At 35.0% G+C, this 11,062-nt stretch overlaps 1 protein-coding gene across 6 annotated transcripts; it reads left to right on the top strand.

Annotated features, from left to right (window-relative positions):
- The first annotated feature begins 838 nt into the window (after positions 1–838).
- Positions 839–9,396, top strand: LOC129311086 (uncharacterized). Of its 6 annotated transcripts, XM_054953069.1 has the most exons (5): positions 854–955; positions 1,479–1,517; positions 2,109–2,406; positions 8,708–8,834; positions 8,905–9,396. In XM_054953069.1, the coding sequence occupies exons 3-5, from the start codon at positions 2,210–2,212 to the stop codon at positions 8,980–8,982; spliced, it is 402 nt and encodes a 133-aa protein (XP_054809044.1). In that variant the 5' UTR covers positions 854–955; positions 1,479–1,517; positions 2,109–2,209; the 3' UTR covers positions 8,983–9,396. The 6 variants fall into 6 exon arrangements, with proteins under 6 accessions (XP_054809040.1, XP_054809043.1, XP_054809042.1 ...); XM_054953065.1 differs by having other exon boundaries at positions 839–955; positions 1,479–2,406; XM_054953068.1 differs by lacking the exon at positions 1,479–1,517 and having other exon boundaries at positions 848–955.
- The last annotated feature ends 1,666 nt before the right edge of the window (positions 9,397–11,062 follow it).

Here is an 11,062-nt window from a genome sequence, read left to right as displayed (position 1 = left end):
AAGTATTTTAGAGGAAAAATTATTTTTTAATCCAAAATCAATATGGAGTTAATGGTTAATGTTACCATTCATTAGTCTAAGAGGCAATATTATAATGATCTTGACACTCGAAGGCTAGTATGGTATTGTTTTTTTGAAAAATAGTTCATAATAACTAGTATTCTTTACAAAACAGTTCAAAGACAAACATGTCATTTAATTCAATAATCTATTTTATATATATATATATATATATTCGATGTTACAAATCATTTTAAAAAATTTTGTTTCATACATCTTTTTGTTAATAACTTCATGTAAATTTTGGCTTGGATTTTCCAGACTCCTTCTCCCTCTTTTGGAACTTTATTGACATCAAATTAGTCTTTTGCTTAACTCAACATAGTAGAAGGCAAAATTCCAACTTAATTTGTTGTAAAATTTTTGAAGGAATGAGAACTAAAGACGAAACAAGAATAACAAAGAGACAAAAAATGAAAATAGATTTTGAAATTACATTCAAAATAAAAAATTATAGTGCAAATTGGTAAGAGTTGAGTATAAAAATAAACACTTTTGAGAGAATAGTGTGAATGCTCAAATAAGATGCACTTCCCCAATTTTGATTATAGAGCAAATCTAATTATCTAATTGTTTAATAATATACGACTTTTTAATTTTATTTTCATTAAAGTTAATGTTCACGGTAAAATGCTTTCTTGAAAATTGAAATTGAAGGCATGTCAAAAATTTCGTGACTACTGACTAGAGAAATTGAAGAAGATAGCTCATTGGAAATAAAAAAATATATAAATATTACGTATATAAAACTATAAATTAATTAATAAAATTAGTTACACTTATACAGTATAACACTATCCTCGTCGACAAATTCCACCCTTGGGAGAGCTCGCCGTCCGACGCCGTCCACCGTTGTCAGCCCTGCGTTTTTGCTCTCCATCTATAATAGAGGAAGGTTCGAACCCTAGGGCTTTGTCTGCTACTACTCCAAGAATCCGGTGAAATTGATTTGTTCAATCTGGCTTTGAAACTAGATTTGAATTTGTTCCCGGCGTCATCTTTTCTCTACGTGGGTGTCAACCCTCTTTGGGACCAGTCTCTCCGTTTCTTGCTTCGTTTTGAATTTTTCATTATAAGTTGGTGGAGTAATTGTTGAATATCGACGCTTTTGAATGAAGATTGAATTTAATTTTTTTTTTGGAAAAAAAACTTTGATTACTAGTTTTTGCTTTAATGGTGTGTAATCGGCTATTATACTTCTGCCTTCTTCATTTTGATTACTAGCGACTTATATGCTTTGGATTGTTTTGTTGTGTAATGTGGATTTGTTGTTTATTGGCATTCTGTTTATTAATCTCTTTATATTATCATCAATTTAGAAAATTGCCGAGGTATTTTTGATGCATGATTTGGTAAATGACTTAGCTCAAGTTGTGTTTAGCAATTTAGAAGCTTGAGTTTAAATTGACATTCTTCAGTGGCTTGGAGGAGTTGCCTGAATCAGTTGGCTTGCCAAGGTATCTTCGTCAAAGTATCTGGCACAAAAAATAGAAGGGCGTGATATCAACGATGCATATTTCAAAGATTTCAGTGGCGGCAGATGCCTCCACTGAGTGTAATATATGCCCGTTTATCGGTTTGGGAAATTAGTTGATTCCAATCTAGCCTCATCCTCTGTTCATCCGTAATCAAATGAGGGTATTGTTGGTAGTGAAGAATTTTAATTTAGCTATTAATGCTTCCATCGCACAAGTTAAACGTAGAAGCAACTCTGGAGCTACATCTCTTAAAACATGGTTTTGTTTCGTTAAAAGTGGTTCTTGAATTTTTAAACTGCATTTCAGAGGCTTAAACGCTTTTTCAAATAAGGCCTTTGGGGACTAGAAGCTCTGGTTTTACTTCATCATTTTCATACAATGAGTGGATTAAATAGTGTGTGCCTGCTGACTTGTTTAGAAAACAAGTATTAGAATATTATAGGAAAGTGTGAAAATCAGCTAGAATATTAATACGACTCATTCTGTCATTCATATTCTTAATATTTTAAACATGATGTTGAATTTCAGGTTCTCACTGGTTTGCCCCTTTCTCTTTTCTGATTAGTTCAGGTCTTCAAGAAATCATTTATTAAAGTTCAATCTCACTCTATCATTGAGATCATCAGGGTCATTCCCTCAATATTCTTGCCAAAGCTCAACATTGTCTAGTAATGACTACAATTCAGACAGATAATCATGGAGAGCCTCAAAGATCTGATCTGAATTGCAAAGAAACTGCTAAGACTCATAATTCAGCACCTTCGTTTAAAAGATGGGGTAGAAAATATCCATTTGTCAGATATGGACTCCCAATGATCTCTCTTACTGTCCTTGGGGCTATTGGACTTGGTCATCTCTTGCAAGGCAGGTTAGTAAAATACTCCCCCCATGTTGCAAGTGATAGGTATCTATTACCCTACTAAGCTGCTATTTCTGCTAAAGATCTTGAGGTATTGTTTGGTTGGGGGGAGTTTGTTTAGGTGGAGGGGAGCCCCTCCCCTCCCCTCCCCTCCTTTGGTTAGGTAGTAAAATTTCCCCTCCCCTCCCCTCCAAAATTGGGGGGGAGCCCCCCTCCCCTTCCCCCTCCCTCCCCTCTCCTCCCCTCTCCTCCCCTTGAACCAAACAAAGCCTGAGTCGACCCCTATTATTTTTTCTTTTGCATGGGGCTATTTTTAGGAACAAAGCAAAGGGGTGGGGAAGGAAAAGTGGCATTCATGAAAAAAATTATAGGGTATTCATATCTTTTTGCCTTGATTGGATGCATTACAATTGGGAATAATTTCAATGAACTCAAATTCCAAAGTTTGATCCCCAAAAGTTTTTAATCGATGAATAAAAACTATTGTAACACTTCATTGAAGATAATTTTATGAATTAGAACACTATAAAATCATGCTTAAAACATTAACTTCAATTTATTCTCTTCTGGGAGTAATTTCTGCGAGTAAGTGGGAAAAATATCTTCATGATAATGTTTCTTTCGCCAGTAAATCTTGTTCTTCTCTTCATATTTTTTTGATTCCTCCCACAGTCTCCAAACTAACCCCTTTTTGGATGGAGAGAGAATATGGGAGGAAAGAAAACTGTGGGAAAAATATGGGGGACTTCTTCCCTGATTAGATGAGGAAGGAAAAGTGGAAGGGAGAAAAATAGGGGTTAAATGGAAGGTGGGACCCAACCACATTCCCCCCCCAATTTTCTCTCTACACTTGGAGAGATTTTGGGAAGGAATTTGTTATTCCCTGTCTGTCCTTGCTCTCTCTTGCTGCTTCTTTGTCTTCGTTTATGGACTTCGCACATTCTTCCTCTCCACTTAGGAAGTGCCATTGTCTTCTCACTGGACCTCCTCCTTCCTGCCTTCAACTCAGGCAGCACTAACCACCTCATCGTCCTCTGATTTTGTATTATGCTGCGCTCTAAAGCCTGAACAACCTAATCTGGCCCATTTTCCAATCCCAGCTTCATCATTTTGCTCTTAACTCCAGCTTCACCGATTCTTTTCACCCAGTCTGTCCTCAACTCCAGTCTAATCTGAACTCCAAGTCAGTTATCTTGCCAGTGCTCTGAACTCCACCACTGATTCCATTTTTTCTATATTTCCCTGTAGTTTCCTATTTTAAATTTGAATTTTAGACATGATTGTAAATGGGAATTGGCGTTTTTCCCAGTTCTTTCCTATTTTAAATTTGAAAAATATTGGATGCAATTTTAATTTTGTTTCTGAGTCCTTTTCTGTTAAACACTTCACTTGCCTAAAGGAAGAGCTAAGTTGAGTGAGATGCAAAGCCTTGAAAGAAATGGGAGACTTGGCTATCCTGTGTTGCAAATCATCCTTCTTAGATCAAACATTTATATCATAATCCAAATAGGCCAAACAAACAGTCAGAAATCTGTTTACCTCCATTGATCAAGGGGAAACTCGGCTAGATGTTATGGCAGTATAAGTATCAGCCCAAATATATTGTTTTATTTTTGTATAAAAAAAAAGTATCCATTTTGATTTTTTAAATAAAAAATAACACATCTTTTTGCTAAATTATTTGATTTTAAAATATGAGAACATGAAAATATATTTTTAGCAAATAATTTTACTTTAAAATATTCTGGTGATGTTAATTTTAATATTATTTTTGCCTTCAATTTATTTTTATCAAGGTAATTACATGAGATGTGATATATTCTAACATGAGGATATTATAGTCATTGTGACATTCTTTTTCTTTTTCTGTATTTTCTCCATTCCATCAAAACATGAGTGATAACATTTTCTTTTCAATTTTCCCTTCTCTCCATTTTCTCTCTTACTTTCTTTTCTCTAAACTTTTCTTTCCACTCAAATGGAGTAAGATCTAGAGGAAATGTGTTCTGTTGAGATTATTTCTTCTTGATTCCCTAGGCTCCCACTTGTGAACTTACCAATGCCAAATTGCCAATCAAATAATTGTATTTTATTCTTAAACGGTCTATAACTCTCTATTCTGATACATGGTACGTTGTGTACAGGTGACTAGGGGTTCAGTTATTACATTTGTGTAAAGGTTCGGAATTGTCTCATCTGTTGCAATGATATGTTATCAAGAATGCTTTTAGCTGAAAGCAAAGAGAATTCAAGAGTTATTTATTCGTTACATTTTTTCCTTGAAAGAAAACCAAGATAAAACTAATTCTTCTTTGACCCTATAATTTTGTTTGACTTAAATGGTTGTATTTTGGTGATTTTCAAGCTCATGCTGCCTGAAGTTTAGACTGAGCTTCAAGGAATTTGTTTTCAATCTTGCGCATTCCCATTGCTCTACGTTTAATTTAACATACAGTCACTTGGCTGCTTTGAGGTGAGTTGTATAGAATAGGGGAGGACAAAGTTTGACTTGGCTTGGCGTGTGATGAAACTTTTAGTGTAGAAGCATATAATTGGTCTAGTTGGCATCAGGATTCATGCGCTCAAATGCTGTATGCATTTTTTTTGGGGGGGCTTGATTTAGCTCTTACTAGGATTTGACCTTGATCCTTTGCAACAATTTCAGCACCAATTAATCAAAGCTGATTGTATTTAGGGCCTGTTTTTTTGAGATTAAAACAAGTGATTTGGTTAAACTTGACATGAAGGAGATGTTGGGAGAACATTAAGTTAATCATAAAAAAAGGGGGGGGAAATTCTATTTTGAGCTTATTTTGATTTGCTATTCTAAAGGCCAGTTTGTTTAAGATTGAAAAAAATGTGATTTTAGTTAAGTTTGACGTGAAGGAGTTGTTTGAGAGAGCATTCAGCTAATCATGAAGGTTTTGTTAGAAAAAATCTGTATAGCTTATCAAAATTAGCCGCAAAATGATTTTTTCCAACACATTCCTCTTGTTTAGCTTAAGATCGCCCTAACAACTTCCTTATGTCTACTTTAACTCAAATTACTTACCTTTGGTAGTTTAAACTCTGCCTATGTTTATAGCCGGTCCCAAGCTCGGGTAAAGGAGGAGGGTTGTGTTAGGCCATCAACAGCCAATGTAAAAATTTGTTGAATCTATCATGAACATGGACAATAGACGTTATAATGTTAATGCTAGGTCGTTGCCCGTAAGTAACGCGCTGCATGGCTCGAGTACAGTGATAAGTGAGTTAGAGCCGCTGCATCGGCGCCCGGATGTAGTGTTAAATGAGCAAGGGCTACCGCGTCATTCTGGACGCACGCGGCTAAAGAAGTTAGTCCATAAGAGCAAAATTAGATTTGGTACTTGGAATGTTGGGACATTAAATTGTAAATCTGTAGAGGTTGTAGGGGTTATGATTCAAAGGAAAATCAATATCCTTTGCTTGCAAGAAACAAAATGGCGTGGAGAAAGAGCTAAGGATATTCAAGGTTTCAAACTTTGGTATACAGGAAAAGTAAGTGCACGCAATGGAGTAGGCATCATTATAGATAAGGAGTGGAAGAAGAACGTTGTAGAAGTTAGCAGAATTGGAGACAGAATTATTTCTTTAAAAATGATAATTGGACGTGAGACTGTTAATATTGTTAGCGCTTATGCGCCGCAAGTCGGGACAGAAGCCAGTCTTAAGGAATTATTTTGGGAGGATCTGGAGGGGTTGATTCGACACATACCACAGAGTGAAAAGATTTTTATTGGAGGAGACTTTAATGCGCATGTCGGGAGGGAAGCTGGTCAGTATGCGAGGGTGCATGGTGGTTTTGGTTTTGGAGAGCTAAACAATGAAGGGCAAACTCTTCTTGATTTCTCATTGGCGTATGATTTTAAGATTGCCAACACTTGTTTCAAGAAGAGAGATGAGCATCTCATCACTTACAAAAGTGGAGCCTCAAGGTCGCAGATTGATTTTCTTTTGGTTAGGAACACAGATAGAAAACTTTGTAAAAATTGTAAGGTGATCCCTGGAGATGCTGTAACGACACAACATAGGGTCCTAGTCCTTGATGTGTGTATTATGAGTAAAATCCAAAAACGTCGACAAGTAGTAACACCAAGGATTAGGTGGTGGCAATTAAAAGGTGAGAAGCAAGATATTTTCAAGCAAAATCTTTTGGATAAAGGAATTTGGGATTCTCAGGGAAGTGCTAACATCATATGGGAGGATATGGCTAAAAAGATACGAGAGGTTGCAAAAGTAGTTTTGGGAGAATCGAAAGGTTCTGGTCCGAGAGATAAGGAGTCTTGGTGGTGGAATAATAGTGTACAGGACAAAATCAAGTATAAGAAGAACTGTTTTAAAGCCATACATTTGTGTAACAATGAGGAAAATTGGGAGAGGTACCGTATGGCTAAGAAGGAAACTAAGAGAGCTGTGGGTGAAGCTCGTTCCAAAGCTTTTGAAGAATTTTATAAGAACCTTGAGACGAAGGAAGGAGAGCAAAATATTTATAAGATTGCCAAGAGTAGGGAAAGAAAATCAAGAGATCTAGAACAGGTAAGGTGTATTAAGGATGAAGAGGGAAGAATTTTAGTTACAGATGATGAAATTAAAAATAGATGGGAGACTTATTTTTCTAAACTTTTCAATGATGGAGAGGATTCATCTAGTAACTTGGAGGATTTAGTAACTGGTGAAGGAGAACAAAATTTGTCATTCTATCGAAAAATACGTGATAAGGAGGTAAAGGAAGCTCTTAAGAAAATGGCAAATGGTAGAGCTAACGGACCTGATTGTATATCTATCGAAGCGTGGAAATGTTTAGGTGAAGAAGGGGTGAGATGGTTAACTAAGTTATTTAATGTGATTTTACGGTCCAAGAAAATGCCTGATGAGTGGAGGAGAAGTACATTAATTCCTATTTATAAAAATAAAGGAGATATTCAGAATTGTACTAACTATAGAGGGATTAAACTCATGAGCCACACAATGAAATTGTGGAAGAAAGTAATTGAGCACAGGTTGAGATTGGAGACAAGTATTTCTGAGAATCAATTTGGTTTTATGCCAGGTAGATCAACTACAGAGGCGATTTATCTACTAAGGGGATTAATGGAAAAGTATCGTTGTAAAGATAAAGATCTACACATGGTTTTTATTGATTTGGAAAAAACTTATGACCGTATACCAAGAGAAGTGCTTTGGAAAGCGTTGGAAAAAAAGGGAGTACGGATTGCTTATATTAAAGCCATACAAGATATGTATGAGGGGGTAAAAACTAGTATAAGAACGCCTAGTGGTCAAATAAAGGATTTTCCTATAAAGATTGGACTACATCAGGGATCATCTCTGAGTCCTTATTTGTTCAACTTGATTTTAAATGTTTTGACGGAACATATTCAAGAGGAAATCCCGAAATGTATGCTCTTTGCGGATGATATAGTTCTTATAGCAGAGACAAGAGAAGAGGTTAATTGCAAACTTGAGTTATGGAGGAGGACATTGGAGTCGAAAGGTTTTCGTCTGAGTAGAAGTAAGACGGAATATTTATATTGTAAATTTGGTAAAGGACTATTCGAAAATAATTTCGAAGTGAAATTGGGAGATCAAATTATACCTCAAGTGGAAAAGTTTAGATATTTGGGAGCCATTATTCAAAATGATGGCGAAATCAGTGGAGATATTTCACATAGAATTCAAGCTGGGTGGTTTAATTGGAGAAAAGCTAAAGGAGTTATTTGTGACCGTAGGGTGCCTAATAAACTTAAAGGAAAGTTTTATCGTACTGCTATCAGACCGGCAATGTTATATAGTAGTGAATGCTGGGCTCTAACGGGACAGCAAGAGCATAAAGTTGGAGTAGCAGAGATGAGAATGTTACGATGGATGTGCGGACATACACGTAAAGATAAAATTCGAAATGAGCACATACGTGAAAAAGTGAGGGTGGCACCTATTGAGGAAAAAATGGTAGAAAATCGGTTGAGATGGTTTGGGCATGTACAAAGAAAACCAAGGGAGGCACCAGTGAGAAGAGTGGAACATATAACTTTGAGTCCGATTAAGAGAGGTAGAGGAAGGCCTAAGAGAACACTCTTGGAAGTTGTTGAACGTGATCTCTTAATTAATAATATTTCTAAAAGCTTAATAAATGATAGAGCACAATGGCGTCTTGCAATCCATGTAGCCGACCCCACCTAGTGGGATAAAGGCTTGTTGTTGTTGTTGTTTGTGGTAGTTGAAAGTTCATCTTTTTTTTTTTTATAACTCTATTCTCCTTTTAAAATGTTATGGGATTGCGTCTTTTCAGCAAGGACATTGCAAAGGTGAAAGATGATCAAGAATGGGAAATAACTGAAACAAGAAAAGCACTGTCTAGAACTGGGCCAGTTGATGCGTATAAACCAAAAAAGATTTCATTGGAGGAGGAGTTACAGGTAGTCTTTTTCTCTTTCATTAGTAAATCCATGCATTATGAAAAATTAACTTGTATTCTTTCTGTCAAAGGCCTTACAAAAGAAGGTGGACATCAACAAATACGAGTACAAGAAAATTCCTAAACCAAATGAAGGCAAGCTAAAGTAGAATCGAGATGTTTAACTAAAATAACTCGTGTTGGAATATCGCCTGCAATAGGTGAGCTCCAATCCCCCACTTTGGAAGTTAGAGCCAATTCTTGCCCTGCTCGTGAAATTCTGCCTTGCATCTTTAGGGTTATTAGCATCTTTAACCTTGTAGAGGAGGAAGTTGAGATAAATAATGAATGATTTTGGGAGTTTATTTCCAAGAATTTTTGAGTTAAATGCAATGAATGGTAGAGGTTACATGCTTGGTGAGTATCTCATTCGTGTAAGAAGGTGAATGTCTTTTCTATTGGTTTGCCTATTTCATACGTTGTTGGTGGTGGTTAGGTCTGGAAACGAACCGTGTCAATTCAAACTTGTTCATTCAGATGGAGAAAATTCAAATTTGACCCCGTATGTTTATTCAATAAACAAAGATGATCATTCTTGATTTTTCTGATAAATGAGCCCAATGCAAAAAAAAAAAAAAAAAAACTCACGGGGCCAATTTACTATACGTATTGCATAAAACAAGCTTAGACAAATCAAACCAAGTGCAAAATTGTGAAATTTTATATTATGTATGTGTATGTATGAAGATATATAGAAAAAAACGCTTTAGTTACGGAGCGGAACTTAGTGAATTGATTTTTAGATTCGACTGGTCTTTGGGTGAGATTAATATATGGATGATGAAGATGTATGTTCACTTTAAGGTGTGAGCAGTCACATGTATAAATACAAGCTGATCTTGAATAGCTTAGACATATTTATTCTTCTAGTGTTCTGGCAATGTTAATGACAAGTATAGGCTCTCTGAGTCTTAACTATGAAGATGTTCTGATTAAGGATTAGCGTATTACGCTCATGGAGTAATTGGAGAATGTAGCATTGTTCAGGGGAATTATTACGTACAATGATGTTAGCAGATGCGGTGGAAATAGTTGCAATGATGATGGGAAAAAAGGAATTCGTTATTGCAGTTGTGAAAAAATTGTTAGAATTGGAATATGCCAAAGAAAAAAGTATTTATTTTTAGATTGGTGTAATATAAGAGAATATCAGACACAATATATAACTATTAACCATTGTGGTTTTTGTGCTGATCAAAAGATTAAGTTGTGATATTATCATTTATGTGACTAGAAGTGTGATTTGTGTGTTGGATAAATGTATCTTGTGTGTGTGTGTAGAGTGGATTTTATTATCAAGAAAATTGGGTTTTTTTTTTTTAAGCCAAGAAAAATTTTAGGTAAATTGGGTCTTGGGTTCTCATTAGAATAAGGGCATGTCATTAAATTTAAAGAACACTTATAAAAGTATTTATAAATTGTCTATTAATAAAATCTTCATAGCAAAAATGATATTTGATTTCATGATTTTATGAGTTATAAGCTAAGTTCTCATCAACTGAATTAATCTTTGTTGGTCTATTGAATGAAATGTTATCAAAAACAAATTGAGCAGTCACAATGATAAAAGTATTATTTATTTTATCAAGAAGAAAATATTTGTACATTCTTAATAAAACTTCAAAAAAAATTATAATTAACTTGAAAATAATGGTTTGCATGAACTTGAATCTCCTCCATATCAAGATCAGCAATTGGGTTAGCAAATTTGCTTGTTTTCCAAGCAAGCCAAAACACCCAACACCCCATGAGAAATTTTTAGGTAAATTTAATACACCACATCATTCATAATTTGTCCAATAAAAATGTGTCATATTAGCACTGATTTGATTAAATGAAAATATTATGTGATTATTTTTAATGACTTTATTTGTGTAATTTCTTTTCTTGCCTTTTCTCTTTTCATCATCATCATCAATGACATAACATTTATATTCAAAACCATACGATATAGCATATTTTTATTGGACAGATTATGAATAACATAGTGCATTGAGTTTGCTTAAGAATTTCTCACGCTGCATCGCCCTAAAGACTAGATGACATAGAAGAGGATGAATTGTTGCTATAAATAGAATGATATTAGTCCTCCAAGCTTCAAATTAAGGAACTTTTCTTAATTTTAAGGTAACTCTTATTTAATTAACCAAAGAACATATTATTTTTTGTTTAACTGTGATATCCCGCATG

The sequence above is a fragment of the Prosopis cineraria genome, unplaced genomic scaffold (assembly GCF_029017545.1).
Source record: "Prosopis cineraria cultivar Desert tree isolate PC_DT_omini unplaced genomic scaffold, ASM2901754v1 PC5, whole genome shotgun sequence".
Taxonomy (NCBI): Eukaryota; Viridiplantae; Streptophyta; class Magnoliopsida; order Fabales; family Fabaceae; genus Prosopis; species Prosopis cineraria.
The sequence above is the reverse complement of the archived record's forward strand: the minus strand, read 5'-3'. Positions and strand labels throughout refer to the sequence as shown.

What these genes read in the sequence shown, in the direction of transcription:
- LOC129311086 (XM_054953065.1), top strand. Translation starts at nt 2,210, where the DNA reads ATGACTACAATTCAGACAGATAATCATGGAGAGCCTCAAAGATCTGAT. An exon ending in GGTCATCTCTTGCAAGGCAG is followed by an intron (nt 2,407 to 8,707) that starts GTTAGTAAAATA and finishes GCGTCTTTTCAG; the next exon opens with CAAGGACATTGCAAAGGTGA. An exon ending in CATTGGAGGAGGAGTTACAG is followed by an intron (nt 8,835 to 8,904) that starts GTAGTCTTTTTC and finishes TTTCTGTCAAAG; the next exon opens with GCCTTACAAAAGAAGGTGGA.